General features: G+C 39.3%; 2 protein-coding genes across 6 annotated transcripts, besides 1 other annotated feature; one reads left to right on the top strand and one right to left on the bottom strand.

Moving 5' to 3' along the window:
- Positions 1-5,487: 5,487 nt before the first annotated feature.
- TTLL15 (Tubulin tyrosine ligase-like 15) lies at positions 5,488-7,690 on the bottom strand. The gene is made up of 4 exons (NM_141764.4): positions 7,544-7,690; positions 6,311-7,476; positions 6,041-6,254; positions 5,488-5,982 (listed from the first exon to the last, which is right to left on the bottom strand). Exons 1-4 carry the CDS (start codon positions 7,595-7,597, stop codon positions 5,866-5,868), a joined length of 1,551 nt encoding a protein of 516 aa, NP_650021.1. The 5' UTR covers positions 7,598-7,690; the 3' UTR covers positions 5,488-5,865.
- Positions 7,691-7,930: 240 nt separating this feature from the next.
- On the top strand, positions 7,931-11,397 carry CG14693 (uncharacterized protein). Of its 5 annotated transcripts, none has more exons than NM_001275538.1 (9): positions 7,931-8,201; positions 8,261-8,365; positions 8,420-8,563; positions 8,622-8,724; positions 9,380-9,513; positions 9,778-9,918; positions 9,974-10,180; positions 10,314-10,664; positions 10,765-11,397. In NM_001275538.1, the coding sequence occupies exons 1-9, from the start codon at positions 8,001-8,003 to the stop codon at positions 11,137-11,139; spliced, it is 1,761 nt and encodes a 586-aa protein (NP_001262467.1). In that variant the 5' UTR covers positions 7,931-8,000; the 3' UTR covers positions 11,140-11,397. The 5 variants fall into 5 exon arrangements, with proteins under 5 accessions (NP_001262467.1, NP_001287277.1, NP_650020.2 ...); NM_001300348.1 differs by having other exon boundaries at positions 9,274-9,513; NM_141763.3 differs by lacking the exon at positions 10,314-10,664.
- Positions 11,276-18,371: part of a mobile genetic element that runs on past the window's edge.

Genomic DNA, 18,371 nt, shown 5'->3' with positions numbered 1-18,371 from the left:
ATTGGGGTCAGCCACCCGGAGTGAGCTACATTTTTCCAATAAAAAATGATTTATGAATTGCCAGGAATTTATTTAGTAGACGAGCCATGGATTGGGGATACATTTTATGAGGCTAGGACCTTTGCTTTTCCCTTGGTCTCTTCGAACCATAGGTGGTTATATTCCTCGAAAATTTATAGTAGCTTCTCTCAAGGTCGCAAAAAACATGGCTGATTTTAATTAATTTTTATTGCCTCTAATAACTTAATAGCTTACCGTGCTCGGAGTTTTTTATTGGAAATACTGACTACTTTTCACAGGAAAGAGGCTATAAAAACATGAATTTTTAAGACTTTTGTTCACTTTTACCATTAGAAAAATTTACTGTATTTTTTTACTAATTATAAATAAGTTAATTCCATTTTTCTGTTTCTGCTTGCATTGCTCCAAAATTAAGGTAACTAGTGCTAGGACTAAGTAATTAAGATTTGAATTTCAAGCGAAATATTTTTTACTTTTACTTTGGCATTTACCATTACTTTCAATTTCAATTTAATTGCGTTTTGATACCACAATTTTCGCCTTATCTGCTTCACCCCAAATCGTGCATCGAAATAGTTTTCATAATAGAGGTGCCAATGTCGCACGCCACATATTTCCCGGGCGTTAATTTGAGTGCCACATACGATGGGGCAGACCCCACCTGCTCGGAGGTTCGTGCCCAGCCACATGGTTCAATATCTTGGGTAAATTTACATGCATCCACCACTTCGATTTGTTCATGCATGGCCGCGTATGCAAACGAATCTAAATTGTTGCACACTGGATTTCCAAAGGGGTTCGAGCCAATTGAGGACTCACCTCGAGGATGGAGAACGGCCGACAGGACGCGCGGATGAGCGTGTGGCGCGTGGATAGCATGGATGATGATGACCAGGAGCGCGGGACAGGATTCGGCGGTGCACGAAATGGACACCAGGCTATGGCTATAGATATGTAACTCCGATTCCGAGCACTCGCACTTGCAGCCCGGCGAAAAGTTGAAATCAAAGTTGGCAAAAGGCGTCCGCATGGCGGGATTTCCGATCGGTTCTTCAGCCCTTCGAGCACTGGCCAATATACTCGCGGCCCGAATCCGACGCCTCCGGTTCCACTGGTTCCTCCGCTGCTCAAGTGCCGACTGTCAATGCAAATAAAAATAACAAAATGGCCTCACCTGGCACCTGTATCCTGGCAACATTCATTAAAACACCTCCGAGCGGAGCGCCGTTCAACTTCAGAGCCGCGCCGAATTTGGCGGCTATACGTTGGGGCCCCGTTGGATATACATATGTATGCATATATATATATATATATATATATGGATATACACATATGGATATTAATCCATTTGCACTCGCGCCACTGCATAAGACAAATCGGGCAGCGGAACCGATTTCTCGGCCAAAACTTGCGACGCTGCAAAACGAGCGCATTATTTAATAATACCGTTTGTTTATTGAATCGCAGTCAAAACTTTTGGCACAGACGGAAACCCAGCTACCCAGGACTGCTCCCAGTGCTCCTTCTTCACTTCGCCGCAACTTGGTGGGTACCTGAATGGGTGGTGGTGGTGCACAGCAAGGAATCATGATGTATGTGTATGTGGTGGATATATGGTTGTCAGTACTTTCGACGGAGCTCTTGAAAAATAGTTCCTTAAAATGCGCAACTTTCCAGGCATATCGAATTTAGATATATCCCGAATTTAATGAAGATTTTTTGTAGTATTTCTTCCAGTGCACTTGGAGGGGGTGTTGCAGTCGTCGACGGCAACGACTACAGTATGGGCCAAGTGGCAGGGGCAAAGGCAACGCCGGCATGTCTGTCACACCCCGAAAAGTGAAATAGCTTCTGTCAATATTCTGTCAATAGGCACATGTTTTCCGCTGCCGAGTGGGGTGGCGATTGCCAAACCAAACCAAATCGAACCCAAAGTGGAGCCATTGTGGGGGCTCTGCTGCGTTTTCCCTTTCGCCTGATATTTAATCGATCTCCTGGCAATGAACATAGATCAATATTGCGTCCGAAAGCGATTTCTTTTTGGGGGCTCGACCTATTTTTGCCACTTATCCTGTGCGGAGTACTAAATGGGCATTTTGGATTTAAATAAACTTTGGAATATAATTAGAAAAGTAAATGTGTAATGTAAATGTGCCGTGCAAAGCGAATACAGATTGTATTAACATGTATATTTTTTTTTTTTTTTTTTTTTTTTTTTTTTGTTAGTCAACATCACCAATATGTAAAATCCCACTCCATATTAAATCGCAAGTAGTTGCCGCCCTTGTTTAGTGGCTGAATAAAGACGTCCTCGCATTTATCTGCATAAACTTAAAGCGCAAAGTATCTCAACTCGGCAAGAAAAGAAGATAGACCCAAGACTCAAGGGTCAAGTAAGTACATACACTCCAGAGTGCATATATGTATGTATGTATGTACGTACTGCGAGCATGTGCATCGCATCTGTGTGGAGGAAGACAAGGATCTGGAGTTGCTGGGATGGCTGGTCTGTAGTCCAGAGACTCGACACTGGAATATGGGAGCTGGGAACTGGGAACCGGGAACCGGCAGCTCCAACACTTTTCTTTGGCCGCTGGCCATTCCATCCATGCACCATAATTTTCAATAGCTATTCAAATTCTTTGAAGTTCTCGAGGTCACCTAACGGATGCAAGAAGGCATTGAAATTGATCCAGGCCATGAGCATCGCATCGCATCGTATCGCAGTTGCCACTGCTACATAGTTGAAAACTGGCGAACTTGCCATCCGCTGGGCTTTTAGTTTTGGTCTTGGCATCGCTTTTTGGCCAACAAACCGGATAGTCGTCGTAGTCATAGTCTCTCCAAAGTCCCTTGCAGCTCTTTGTTGTTTCGTTTCGTTTGGTTTGGTTTTTTTTTCTGTTCTGTTGCTCCAAAGCCAAGATGCATCATCACATCGACCCAATCGCATCAGCCAGCATCCCATCCAATCCAATCCAATCCTATCCTATCCTATCCCATGCTATCCTATCCCGCACATTTATCTGGCAAGCAATTCCAATTTCGTCCGTTACTGCGAGTATCCGAGTAATCACTGGTTTTCCAACCAATCAGGGGGTTAAATTGCATCAAGATGCTTACTTAAAACAAAGTTGTTTTTATAACAAAAAATCCATCATTAAGCCTTAACTTGCATGACTTTAAGTAGGATACCAAACTGCCTAACATTCCCCATCTTAATTAATTATTTATTCCATGAATGCAGCATGTTCTTTGATTTTACAGTGTGCACTAAATGTGAATTGTTATACCATTAAGATGAATTACCACGCAGCAGGATCCTAAAACTACTTTTATATCGCTCACTTGAGTATCTCCAATTACCAAAACTTTAGATTTGAAACTTTGGACATGGGATCTTAATCTTGGCTTTGTCAAAAGGGATGTGTGGACTAGTACTGAGCATGGTAAAGTGAGTATCTGAAAGATTCTTATTTTTTTATCACAACAAGTACTTATGAGTGGAAAAAATCCTGACTTCCCGAGGAAACACTTGCTCAAAAGCAATCACTTTTTTTAATGGAAACTTAAGTACGCATATCAGATTACGAGCTAATGAGCGTATGCATGAGAAATAATGGCATCGGCATCGGGATCGGGATCGGGATCGCCTCCTCTCGTTTAACGGTGTGGTGTCATGAAGGTAACGACCTTAAGGAGAACAGATGTTGCATCCAAGGAATTTGCATACTGGAAACCAAAACTGAACTGATCAAAACCGTAAGCCAAAACTAAAACCAAACCAAAAGCGATATAAAGCCGGCTTGGTGTTAAGTATATGCTTGAAAATGAGCCAAAGAGAAAAAGAATCGTGCATTATAATGTAATGAACCAGTTCGCCCATGGTCGCGTATTAACCATCCTGCAGAGTACTTCATTTGCGCCACTGCCTAAGCATCTTGGTTGGCTTTAGCTTCTGGGATAGCTGGAGATGGCTTCTCGGCTCCACGACTGCGAGATGCAAATGAAATATGCGCCGGCATTAAGAGCAAAATTACAAATTTCAGAGGAGTGCGAGCGGCAGCTGCTTCTGGCCATCTACATGGCAATGGGTATGGGTATATGGCTTATGTGGCGCTGCCTTCTGCACGGTGGCCATTTCCTGGCATTTTAACTGGTTTTGTTTGACGGTGGTTACAATTAGCGGCTATTTAAATTGCCACGCATGAGCCGCTATTAATTACGGAACGATGGCACCGCAGCCTAAAACCGAGAAAAAGTTGTTTACGCCTGGTATTCCACAGAGGATTCAATGGTGTGTGTGTGTGTGGGGGGGATGGGGCATCTAACCGTTAAACGGAAGCTCCAATGTCTTTCAAGTACCCGAAGTACACGTAAATTAGGAGGGGATAGAGGGGGCTTTCCAGAACCCGATACCCATTGCACTGATTTGGACTCGGGGGAATCACTTTTTTATCAAACAGCAATTTGCACCTATCAGTCGATCAGTGTCCCTTTTCTTCTGCCTATTTGGTTTCTTTTGTTACTGTTTTTGTTTTTTTTTTTTTTTTTTCTTTATTCCTTGTATTTTCCCATGGCGCAATCACAACTAATGCACCGCGTATGGAGCCTCTAAATGTCGAATGAAGTCAGCGATAAATTCAGCTGGTTGATTAGCTGTTGGGGCAATAAATCCATCGCTTCACACCGCCACAAGTAATTGCCGACAAAGCGTCTTCGTCGCCGTCTTCATCTCCATTTCGACAAAAAGCTCAGCTCCGATCAGCTCAGCGACTCTGGATGTGGACATGGGGATGGGGGATGGGGACTACAGTCCAAGTCCAAGTCCAGCTCCGTCCATCCATCCATCTATTCTGCGGTCTGGAGTGGACTGAGCTGGACTGGAATGAGCTGGTCGAGCTCTTCGGCTCTCCACTCTGAGTAAGAATGTGTGCCGGCCAATATTTTATCAAACCTGACATTTCCTCGTGTAGCTCCGATTATGGCCCGGGTTGCGACGAGGTCGCGATTCTCTGCGAGCACAGCGGCATTGATTGCCACTGCCCATGTGTATTTATTCCTCTGCTTATGTTTATGTTGACATTGACATATCTCGCGTCTTATCGGTTTGCAATAAGTGTACGCCATTCCATCGCACAGGCACTGCACCAATGAGCCGGCATCTCTTGAACGAGCGTTCTGTTTTCCACCGCTCTGTCGCCACAGTCGATACTGCTGGTATGGGTAGAGGTACCCATGGTCGAGGACGCTGGCGACAACTGCAGCTCGGTTCGGGCCCTCTGGACCCGGATGAAATGGACAATGACCTGCCGCAACGAACGGGTTTGACCATTAGCAGTAAGTTATTCGGCAAACGAAATTAGAGACACATGGTACTTAATACACTAAATGATCGTAATAGTTTAAACCTTGTTCAATGATGCTATTTGCGAAAATACTTGTAATTTTGTAACATACATACTTGTTGATTGTGTAGAGCCTAATAAAGTGAGAAGGAGATTTTTATTATAATAGTTCCCTTTGTAAGATTAGGTATACAATATATTAACCTTTCATGGTCAATTTTAAATCTTTACTAGAAATGGAGGCTTAAACAATTTAAAAGCGCTAAGAATTTAAAATAATTTAAGGACGGTTTTGTATTTGTACATGTTTCATTGCCAAAGTGTCTAGATGGTTTCCATTCCAATTGAATGCTAATGACTAAATGGCCATTTACAACATTAAGCCCATATGATATTTTACCTATTAAGAACTAAGTATCGGTGGCCAATTAACTAATGCTGAGCATAAGAGGTTACCATGTCACAGTAAGTATTTACATAAGAAGATAATTAAATTGATCTAATTGCACCAGACAGCATCAAATTGGCATTTGTTGTGGAACCAGCGGGTCATCCATGCGTTTTTCTTTGACATGTTTGCAGTTTCCGCCATAACATCGAATCTCATTGGATCGCGCTGCATAAAGTAAGGATATTAGTTAATGATTTCTAAGTTTCTTGAACATACTACGTACAATGGGCTTAGGGAAAATGCGCTTCATGTCCACGCGATGCAGATGCTCCTGATGAGCCTGTTGCAGCATCTTGTACTCCGAGCCACTGAGGCATTGCAGGCAAAGATCGCACTCCTCCTTGTTGCAGGACTTGTCGCAATCGTGTGCAGCGCATTTATTCAAGTCGGTGGACAGGTTTTTATCGGTTGTGATCATCTCGCTGCTTTCGCCGAGCCTTAAAGTAAATACATTTTAAATTACGTTGGATTTAATAATATCAATATTACTTACAATGCGCCACTTGTTGATGTAAGTGGCCTTATGCCAACCAAATTAAACACGCTGTATAGAACTTGCTCGTACAACAGCGAGTTGGGCTTGAAATGGGCAGAAGAAAGATTGGGAGACATGTTGGCCTCCATGAGAAAAACTTTCAGATCCTCGTCAATAAACAAATCGAATCGCATCAGATCGAAAAAGTTGTGAGTCCTGTAGGATCGCAGTATGTTAACGATGTCCTTCTCCTTGGCCGCAATCGTGGTGCGTACTATGTGCTCCACTTGAGGCCAAATCTGGGCGGGATCCTTGCCCTGATCTCGGACATAGGCTTCAAAAACGGTGCGCATGCTGCCGCCAAAGCGATTGTAGTACTTGCGCAGCGAAGGAACCTCCCAGGTGGGTAAATAGTCATCCCCCACAATGTACTTGTCCACATTCTCGGCATCGAAGGGATGGTATTTCACCGGGCAATACCGGAACAGAACGTCGCCCGTGTAGATGTAGACTCGCAAAGGATTAACCGAGGTAATGACTACATAGACGCCGATGTCGAACTTGTGGCCATCCACCAGATAGGGTCGCTGCACGAATTCCTGGACAAAGGAGTCGTTCGATCCGAAGGCAATGTCAGCGGGAGCGCGCACCTTAATGTGCCGATGCTCGTTGTGCTTCTGGACGAACAGTGCCTGGGGATTCTCCCTGGCGTAGTCCAGGAACTCCTCCCGTTCCGCTGGCAATCGAAAGGCACGCGGTAGAAAGGGCAACTGGGTGGTGCATAGGTCCACCTTGTTAGTTAGGTAACCGCAGCCTGGGTAATGGTTCACCACCTGATGCTGTCCGAGATTCTTGAGATTGGCGAACGAAAGAAATGGATAGTCGTGGGCCCACAAGAGATTCCAGCTATCGTTAACTCCCACTCTTTTATAGCCAAACTTGTGCAGCACATTGACCACATGCACCAGGTGCTCCTCCGTGGGACTGCGACCAAAGATCGCATATGTGGGCGGTGGCTGCAGCTGATCCGCTGAAGAATCTGCTAACTTCCAGGGGAAGACTCTGCTGGCATGGGGCAGCACCTCCACCACCACGGCCGTGGCCACTGTCGCCGCCAGAAATATCATAATGGGCAGCAGTCCAATGCTGTTCGATGGCTTTTCGGACTCCTCCGTTGTAGCCATCTACAGAAAAAGAGAAAGTTTTCGGTTGCTCATCAATGGGAAATGCACCAAAAATAGATGAACTTACTTTGCCATCTACCTCCTTTTGATTAGGAGCATTCTCCACTACACTGGCATCCATTCCACGTCCGGGAGTTCTATCTATCAAATGCTAATACAAGCGACTAATTTAAAACAGACTTTTTTGTTCGCGATCTCCACGGCAACCAAACTGAAATTTCCCGTTTGCCATTCAAAGTGAAGCGCCAGCGGGACAGCTGTTTTAAAATTTCCCCTTTGTGGCGCGCGTTTAAAAACGGCATCTCTGGTGAAACGGTTAGGGAAATTTGTAACGGTCATTTAAAAAAATTTCAAATAATTATAACAAATCGGAAAATTATATAATAAAAGGTCTTAGAGCCCGATACTGGGTATTTCAAAATTAATTTTGATATATTATGTCACACAAAAATAAATAAAACAGCCATTTTTTTCGTATTTATTTTTTTATATTTTTGTTCCTATTTTTTCGTTGCAAAGTTAAAATGCAACGGCGTACAAAGAACACTGCAGATACTAAGAGAATTCAATCGCTTAAGGCCTTGTTTAAAAAAGTGGTTCGCCTGATGAGCCTAAATGATCCCTGGCGAGAAAACGAAGATGATCCACGAATAACTTCAAACGTCATGAAGAATTTATCTGCCAGAGTGCGCACAAAATCCAAATCGGGATTCCTAACTGCAGCGGTATAACATAATTATTTAAAATATATGTAACAAACGAATAATTACTTACTTTATGACAGGATAAATCTTTGATTCGAACGCCGCACGTGATTCGAACAATTCCGGAAAGAATGAAATTATGTAAACTGTTTGCTAAGTTGACATGCTTGGCAGGCTTCAGTCCAGTGAAGTACCTTTTTTGTATGATGTGACTAGCAACTGACTTTGGGTTTCTTTAGAAAATTCGAGCTCGACTAGTTCCTGTGGTCCGTTTGATGCCCGTGGATGCTGGTCGCATTATCATAAGGCAATCGGATGCTCCTATAACCGTGTTTTTTGTACTAACAGGTGAAGTACATATGATTAAAAACGAAAAAAACCAGGTAATGGCTGAAATGGCTGACGTGTATAATTACATGATCCTAACTCTTGGCTTGATAGAAGGGAGAAGGAGTGGTCATGGGCTTCCTTGGTGCTGGAGATATGATGGGTGATGTGGAGCTCTTAGAGGGTATCAAGCGAACTCACACCTTCAGAGCAGCAAGTGAGTTATTAACTGTCTTATTGGATAGTAGTCATATTTAAAAACTTTTAATTATATTCTTCATTCTGAGAGCTAGCACCAGCATAGCTAACATTCTTATCTCTTCCAATTAAATCACACTTAAGTATGATAAGAAAGTGAATTAGGCAAACTGCACTATTTGCGGCTCATGTCGGAATAAATGGGAAATACATAGGGCCAGCACGCGATTTGTACGATTGTGTTTATTGGGATTTTGTTTGGTTTTGTTGCTTCATTTGCGATTGCCTGTACCCACCAATTTAATCAGCAATAAACAACGTTAAGTCCTAATTCGATTCAATCAAAATGAATAACAAAATACCCCCCGCCCGAGACCGTCACGAATCCGCCAGGTATTCGTATTCAGTAGTATAAACTATTCAGTCAAATATATAGGTTGGCCCAAAACAACACCCGCCTTCCTTTGGCGCATTGGCTTGATTTTTCGGCTGTTGTGCCTGTTACACCTCGTGCTGGCAATCTTAAAAAAAAAAAGAAAATAAATACAAAACAGCTGCACGCCACCAGCACCAGCAGTACTTGGCCCCAGCTCCATGGATTTCATGTGCCCCGATTCGATGGGAGTCGCCAATTCGCCAGTTCGCCAGCAACTATTGAACGATTCACTTTGCAGCCTACTGCGAACTGCTCGTCCTGTTCGACTATGATTTTGCACCGATTCTTGGGGCCTACATGACCAAGATTTGGGAGGAGAAGAAGCGGGCCCTCAAGGCACTGGACTACTTTGACTTTCTCGATGACGATCAGGTAAAAAATCGTAGAAGAGCTTCTACTCTACTTTTACTACTCTACTTCACTCTACAGAGTTCTTAGAAACATTATGTCACATTACCAACCATTTCACTCATTATAAGGACAAAGAATATTAAGTCCTACCTATAAACCTTCAAAAATATGCATTTTTATAAATTTCAAAGCATTTCTTGATCAACATTCATTTCTTAACAATCATAAAAATATTTACAATCTAATATCGAAACCTCCGCATTTATAAACAATGCATTTCTGTAGATCGTGGAAGCTTGCCGATATGGGAGGCTGAAGCAATTCGATCCACTGGATACCATATTCTGTGAGGATATAGGATCCATGACCAATGTCCACTTCGTGCTCAGTGGAGAATGTCTGATACTCCAGTGTCTGAATATAAAGGTCAGCAAATTCGAAAACCTTTGATTTCTACTTAAAACCTTTACTCCTATTCTAGGTTACTATGAAAAGGGGTAAAAAGGTATATGATCTTTTGCCGGCGTCGGAAGGCGATGTGTCCAAAATGTTTAGAAAAGCCGTGAGATCAACATTTTCCTCGCAAAGTACCAACGAAGATCAGTCAAAAATAGATATTCTTGATCTTGTGGCAAGTACGAGTTCCAGTTCCACGGGAGATGCGCAAAAAAGTGCTCTCAACCGCAAGGTAAGCTCATTTTTAAATATAAGTAACTGCAATTATTTGGGTATATTCTATCCGAAACCCGCTGTGTTATTGCTTGATTTGTAGTTTCTTTCGTTTTTTATTTGATGTAAATATTAATTTAACTAATATACAGATGCGAAAAATGGATCTAAGAGATATAGAAAAAAGATGCGGCATGATCAAATCGCCGCCACAGAAATCGCGTTTCACTTGGCGCCGCTCGATTCGAAAGTCAACGATGTCCGTATTTTCTCACAGTGAAAATAGGTTGATCAGTGAAGATGTATTTGAGGATTTTTGGGAAATGTATGAGAATGAAAGTGATATCGAATCATACTCATCGGGCTCAGACTACACTGACGTGGAGTTTAAGCAATCCTTTCGTTTTGGTCCTGCTTTGAATAATACTGCGGAATTGGATTACGATGGGAGTTCTATTTTTTCGTCATCCCTATCTAGTTTTTCCTCGAGCAGTGGTTCATGCGTAAGTTCCTTTAGGGAAATTAGTACATGAAAAGTGTTCCTTAAATATAAGGTGAACTCTATTCTGAATATATTACACCATTCTGGCATTTTTTTTGCAGACACCCACATTTGAAAGCCATTTCATCGATGTGGGTACCATAACATTTGGAGGCATTTTCGGCTTGGGCGAGAAAATGGAAAATCGCGTGATAATGGCAAGGAGCACGGTTCAATGCCTGATACTTCCCAGATTTTTCCTGCTGGAAAAGAAACAAAATCCCGGCAATGTTTGGGAGCGCAGACTGTTGTATGTGGGCGTCATGGTTCCATCCAGGGAAGCCCTTTTTGCCCACTATCGTAAAGCTTGCGACTGGAAGAAATTCAAAAACGACCTAATTTCCGAGACCTTGAAGCCCTCCGATAATGACATCACACACATCGAAGACGTTCCCATAATTTGCAGAATTGTAGAATCACCAGAGGATCTCAATTAGTTGTTGAAAATAAATTGTTGATTATGGGGCGGTTATGTATTTTCCAGTTGAGTCAAAAGTATCAGCTAATTATGACAATTTGGTTCAGCTGAAAAATATAACAACACTCGCCCGATAAATTAAACTGTATTTATATAATTGCAAATAAATGGTTGCAATAAATAGTTTTGAGTCTATTAAATGGACCGTTCCGAATATGAACTAAGACCAACGCTGAAAATTAAGTTTTGCCAAAATAAAACGAATCAAAATTTCGGGATCGATTTTGTTGTTTATTGATTAACGTTCAGCTTAAGACTAAAAATCAAATGAAAGTGAAAATGAGGAGAAGCCTCTGTGCTTGCTTAAAGAATATGTTAGTGTTTTTGGGAGAGCATTGCTTTTGGATTCTTAAGTGGAGGAGAAGCCTCAGAGAGAGCAGGCAGACTTTAAGATTTGTTTACAAGAATGGCTAAGTGCCGCTGTCAAAGAATTTGTTTATTAGAATGCATACTGCGCAGATGGCATACAGTATGGGGGTGTCAAAATGCAGAGTGGATATTTTTGTTATTTGATCCACATTAGCATGGTGGTCACTTATTGTTTACGTATGCGGCTTTTCAATATGTTTACTCTACGTTATGTGGTTTTGTATGTGAATATGTCACTTCCCTTCCCTTAAAGAGAAGCCTATACTTGGGCTGGGATTGATGGATATAGTAGGGGTAATGGAACGTCTTCCATTTCTATTTGTTGTGCTGTGTTTTGATTTTGATTTTTTCTTAATTTTAGTTTTGCATACAGCATCATGAATGGGTTAAATGATACGTATCTTAAATATAAGTACAATAAAATAAGTATAATGATGACAGTAGTCATAAATATGTAAAGTGTAATATTATTTTGTGAAATCATTTCATTAATGTCGTTGTGTTTAACAGTTTTTATTTTTGTTATGTTAAGTGGTGTGTATAATGGTGTCAAATCTATTTCTGGTTTAAAGAGATTTTCACTTAAAATTATGCTATTGATTTCTATTTTACATTGGGTTACTTTTATCATTTTGTTTCCTTTTATTTTTATATTATTATTTGAATTTTGACAATTTTGTTTGAGACTTGTTTGGGTTAAATTCCAGGTTACAATTGTGTTTGGTTCTATGTATTTTATTATTTCATCTGTGTGGATTGACTCAAAATTACAAATTGGTTTTAAATGTTTAATAATGTTGGTGACACACTCATTGTTTATTTCTTTATTTTCGTTATTGTAAACTTTATTTTCTCTTTCAAAATATGATTGTGTGTCTGTGTATTCTAGCTGATAGCCGTTCGAGTCTGGGTAAGGGATTATTTTTACTGTATTTATTAATGAAAAGTTAATAGGTATGTGAGATATGATTAATAATTGGTTATCATTGTAATTAATCCAAGTGGATGTTTTAATGTTTAAAATATTTTGGCTGTTTACATTCTCAAGTTTATCGTAGTTTAGTAGTTTGGGATTAAATAGACCGAGTCTGGAAAGCTGCATTCCCATTTCCACATCTTCTATGTATTCTGTAAACTGCATGAGTTCATATAAAAGACTGTTAATGATGTTGCTGTTGTTTTCATAATTCTGTATCTTTTGCATTCCGTCATTTATTAATTGAATAGCGTCATTGAGTTCATGTAAATTTACCGAGTTATGGGCGTTTGTTTCAAGTTTCCTCTGTATATCCACTCGATCATTTTCGTCAAGTGTGCCAAATAGGTATTTAAAAACTGAACCTACAATGTTAATAAGTCCCCGTTTATTTCTATGTCGCAAGGCTATTCCAGCTAGTTCTCTTCTCATTTTGTTGTATAAAAATTTGACCTGGGGTGCATGGTAGTCGGTACGTAGTCTTTGCTCAAAATAATCAGCTATGGTGTCTATTTCAGTTAAATTGATTCTCAAGCAATGATGTTCAAAGGATGATGGTATCTGGACTGGTTTATCAGAAAAAAGGAGATATCCGTGGTTTGTGTCAATATTATTAATTTCAATTTGTTGTCCATGAACTGTTGTGATCAGCATCAGCAGCAATGTTATCAAATGCCAGGTGCCTGTGAAATTGAGAGCTGATTATTTTTCTTTCGTTTTTTGAATTGTGTTTTGTGGTAGTGAGTAATTCTATTTCTATTAGTAATTTTATAATGATCAGAGTCAGTCTGCTCCACATTTTTTGTTGGCTTAAAAGGATTTTCTAATTTGCCTTTCTGTAGTGGACCTTTTCTGTATCTTGTGTCGACTTCGTACTCCACTCTGTCATTATTTATTTTGTTTATTTTGTTTTCTTTGTTTTGTTGGGTATCTAATATTGGTTGTCCAGCGTAGAGAAATATGTGTGCAGGGGTCTGTCCAGTGGTGTCGTGTTTGGTTTTATGATTGTATATGTTAAGTACTGTTTCCATTTTGCTCAATTTGGTTTCTTCGTCATCGGATGTTTTGATTATGCGAATCTTTTCATTAATTGTTTTATGTAGTCTTTCTATGTCCGCCACACCAGTTTTTGTTGTGTTAAGCTGCAATTCGACTTCCTCACTCTCCAGCCATCTCTTGAGGGCTAAACTGGAAAATGCGCCGTCTCTGTCCGCCTTTAGTAACTTTGGCTTGCCAAGCTGGTTGAATATGCGCATAAGCGCGTTTTTGCATTCTATCCAGTCTTTTGTTTTTATTTCTTCTAATGTGGCAAATTTCGAATAAATGTCTATGCAACTAACGTAATGTTTGCCTTCGGATGAGTAAATGTCTATCATGAATTTTTCGCGGCAATGTTCTGGTTTGGGTGTGGTTTTCATTGGCATGTCTGTATTTCGGTGCTCTGTTTTTGCCAGATTGCAAATACTGCACTCATTTATTATATTCTGAATAAGTAGCTGGCTATTAGGGAAATAGTAAGTTTCTCCGAAAAGTTTAGTAGTTTTCTGTATGCCTGGGTGTAGAAGTTTTTCATGAGCAGTCAAGATCAATTCCTTAAATTCCGCATAAGTGGTTATGTTTTTTAACAAAATCGTGCTACGCAGGATTTTTGTATATTTGGTGTTTATGGCTAATTTATGTGCGGCTTGAATGACTTCGAAATCAGCGTCACTCTCAATATACAACGCACTTTTCTTACCACAAAAATGGTCTATCAAATATTGTTCGGCTTTTTCCCTGGTCATAATGTCGTAAAATATTTGGGTGATGTGTTTTTTGAAATATTTCGTAACTTTAATGTCTGGTGGTCCTTTTGAAAATATAACTTGTCTGTTAAATGTATTTAGAGGTCTTTCTGTAATAAAAATTAAATCACTATTGTCCTCTTCTGCACTATGTTGGGTTTGTTCGCTCAAATATGTCTCCTCAAGTTTTATTCTGGACAGAGCATCCGCCACGCAATTTTCTTTTCCTTTTATATATTTTATATCAAAATCGAATTCGGATAATTTTACTCTCCATCGGGTCAGTTTTGAATTTGGGTCTTTCATACGGTACAACCAGCTCAATGGTTGATGGTCACTGGATATTTCAAAGTGTCTTCCAAGTAGGTAGTGTCGAAAAGTCTTTGTCGCCCATACAATTGCTAAGAGTTCTTTTTCAATTGTGCTGTAATTTATTTCGTGTTCATTAAGTGTTCGGCTAATGTAGCTAAGTGGGTGTCCATCTTGTGACAGTACTGCCCCCAAAGCGACATCACTTGCGTCTGTGGTTAAAGTGAATTTCTTTGTAAAGTCGGGTACTTTAAGAATTGGGTCTTCTGATATTAGATATTTTAATTTTTTAAATGCAGAGTCATATTCTGGGTTGGTAGTGTCAATTTTCATGTTCTTTTTTAAACACTTAGTCATGGGTTTGGCTATGTCTGCAAAGTTTGGAATAAATTTACGATAATATCCTGTCAGTCCAAGAAAAGCTTTTATTTCTTTTGGTTTAGTGGGAATTGGATATTTTTGAATGGCTTCAATTTTTTCAGGGTTTGGTTTTATTCCATCTGGTGTTAGAACATGTCCTAAAAATGTGGTTTCTTGCTTGAGAAACTCACATTTGTCAAGCTGTAATTTAAGGTTGGCTTTTGCTAATTTTTCGAAAACTAGTCCGAGCGATTGCAGGTGTTCATCAAGGGATGTCGAGAATACAATTATGTCGTCCAAATACACAAGACAGTGTTTGTTTAAGAGTGGTCTTAAAATATCATTCATGCACCGTTGAAAGGTGGCTGGCGCGTTTTTTAATCCGAATGGCATGCGCAAATATTCATAATGACCGTGCTTGGTAGAAAAGGCTGTCTTTGAAACTGATTCTGGATCCATTTCGATCTGGTGGAAACCCTTTGCCAAGTCTATAGTTGTGAAGTAATTACATCTGCCCAATTTTCCCAAGATTTCGTCCATGTTTGGGATTGGGTGTCTGTCTCCTACTGTTATTTCATTTAATTTTCGGTAGTCTATTACAATTCTAAATTTCTGTTTGCCTGATGCATCTTGTTTCTTTGGAACCACCCAGATGGGGCTATTGTAAGGTGAATTACTGGTACGTATAATACCTTGATTTAGCATATCTTGTATTTGGCTTTCGACCTCCTGTTCATAAGCCTGTGGGTAACTGTATTTAGAGTAAAGTGGTAGATTGTGCTTTGTATTGATAGTATGTTTGGTTTGATTAGTAAATGTCAACTTATCACCTTCATGGTACTGTATGTCATGGTATTGCTGCAGGAGTGCGCACAATCTTTGTTTTTCTTCATTATTTAAATGTTCCAATCTGTATAGGTCTGATTCTAAAATGGGTGAAATTTTATTTGGCTGTCTGAGCATGGTGTCAGGTATCATATTTACAATTTGAAAATGACTCTGTTCATGTGTTGCTATTCCTTCTATTAATTTGTATTTGTTGTTGTAAAGAGTTACCTCTTGATCGCGGTAACTTATTGTTGCTTTTGCTTCTGCTAAAAGTTTTCTTCCTAATAAAAGATCGTAATTCTCAGAGAAAGGGTGCAATAAAAATTCATTTGTTGTTGGGAACAAAATCTTTGAAGGTATGATTATACTTTTGTTGACAATGAGCGGTCCATTGCTGGTATGAATAAAAGTACTAGTATTCTGGATTGGTAAATCAAATATATTTTTAGATGTCATGTTAACTGTTGATCCGGTATCAATAAGGCATTTCAAATTATTTTCTTTGTATTTAATTGTTATATATTGGGGTTTTCCAAGGCTTGTGGCTGAAAATTTTCGGCCTGTTCAACATTGGGTTCTTGGTTGTCATTGTTTGTCTCGTCTGTATTAATCTGCTGTAACTGTTGTGTTCTTTGTAAATTTTGGTTGTTTTCGTCAATTTGATATTGATTTTCTGGATAATAGTCTGAATGGTCGTAAGTTGGATAATAAAAATAGTCATATGGAACACACTGCTGATAAAAAGCGTCCTCTTGATATAATGTTTCGTCAACACTCATCCCAGTCTGTCCACTATTAGCTGGTCTTAATCGTTTTATTGGTCGATTGGGTACATAGGAACTTGAATTTTGTGTTGATTGTTGATTTTGATATTGGGGTTGTTGTCCGAACCTATTCTGATCGAATGCATTGTTTCGATTGGTGTTAAAAATTGGTCGAGATGTAAAGTTTGTACGTTGATTTGGTTGAAAAGCATTGTTTTGTTGGCTTGGTTGGAAAACATTGTTTGGATTAGGGTGGTAGGGTATTGGATGACGATAAAGTGGGTTATTAGTTGGTGGTGTTTGATAAATTTGTGGAGCTTGATATGGTATTGGTGAATTATAATGTAGGAAAGGTGTTGGATATTTTCTGATATTGTTAGACTGATTAGTATTTTGATTAAAGGACTTTTGTGGCTTATCAGAGAAATTTTGTTTTTGGACATGTGTACTTGTATGATTTATTTGTTCGTACATGCCCTTCTCTTGTAAAAGGTTTATAAGTGATCGCAAATCTGGTATGTTGTGGTTATTTATTCTTAAATAAATGTGTGTAGGTAATTTTTCAATTAGTGATTCTATACTGGATTTTATTAATTTCAAATAAAAAGTCTTTTCTTCAAGATCTTGCTCTAATTCAAGCTTACTAGTAAGTGTTTGTCTGCGGCTTTCTGCTTCTTCCAGGAATGCTCGTACATTGCCTCGAAATGGGGTCTTTCGAAACTCTTCTAAAAGAACGTGGTTAGGGGTCTGGGGTTTATAGTTGAGTACCAATTGTCTTCTAAGCTGCTGCCAGGTGTACATGTCATAGGCTCCAATGCAGCGCATAACTTCTCCGCTGATGCTGCGTTCAATATGCCCAAATATGATCTGCTGTTGGCGTTCATCTCCGGTAGCATAAAGAGCCAGTATGTAATCAATTCGACTCACAAAGGTGTATAGTGAGCCTGGATCACCGTTGAATTTCTCCACATTGCCAATCTGGTAGGCAACCTGGGTCATGTTGCTGTCTGATAGTGGTGGCACAATTGCTGGTTCTTGAGCCATTTTTGATTTTTGGATTATTTATTTATTTTTTTTATTTATTTTTTTTTTTTATTATTATTATTATTTAGTTATTATATTATTATTATCGTGTATTTTTTTTTTGTTTTTTTTTTTTTTTTTTTTAATATAGTTTTTAATATTTTTATATTTTTTTAATATTGTTTAATTTAAAATGTTGTCTTTTTATTTATTATTCTTATTTTTAATTTTTATCATATAGAATTTTCACTTATTTATTTATTATTCTTACTTTTAATACGTTTTAATTTTCGCTTATTAATTTATTATTTATATTTTTTTTTTTTTTTTTTTAAGATAGGTTTTGATTTTCACAAGGGTTGCACTATAGCTTTTTCGTGGGTCTTTGAGGTAACCAATTGGATTTACAGCCTCTCACAAATTCAATAGCGTCTTCCTGATAATAAATTCAGGTTTGTTTAGGCAAATTGTGATTTTTCGGTTTCACTTTATTGTCGAGGTTTAATTAAAAACTTAAAGCGATATTAACCGTCACGTGGGTGCCCGTTAGCGTGGTACTTTTGTCAGAGAACAAAAAGAACACAGGAATTGGCAAATCTGGTTACCGCATCAAGGAACTTTAACACTGATCACATCGACTGCGCCAATTGCAAATAAATGGTTGCAATAAATAGTTTTGAGTCTATTAAATGGACCGTTCCGAATATGAACTAAGACCAACGCTGAAAATTAAGTTTTGCCAAAATAAAACGAATCAAAATTTCGGGATCGATTTTGT

This window comes from Drosophila melanogaster, chromosome 3R, assembly GCF_000001215.4.
Source record: "Drosophila melanogaster chromosome 3R".
In the NCBI taxonomy this organism is placed as follows: domain Eukaryota; kingdom Metazoa; phylum Arthropoda; class Insecta; order Diptera; family Drosophilidae; genus Drosophila; species Drosophila melanogaster.
This window is presented reverse-complemented; position numbering and strand designations above follow the sequence as displayed.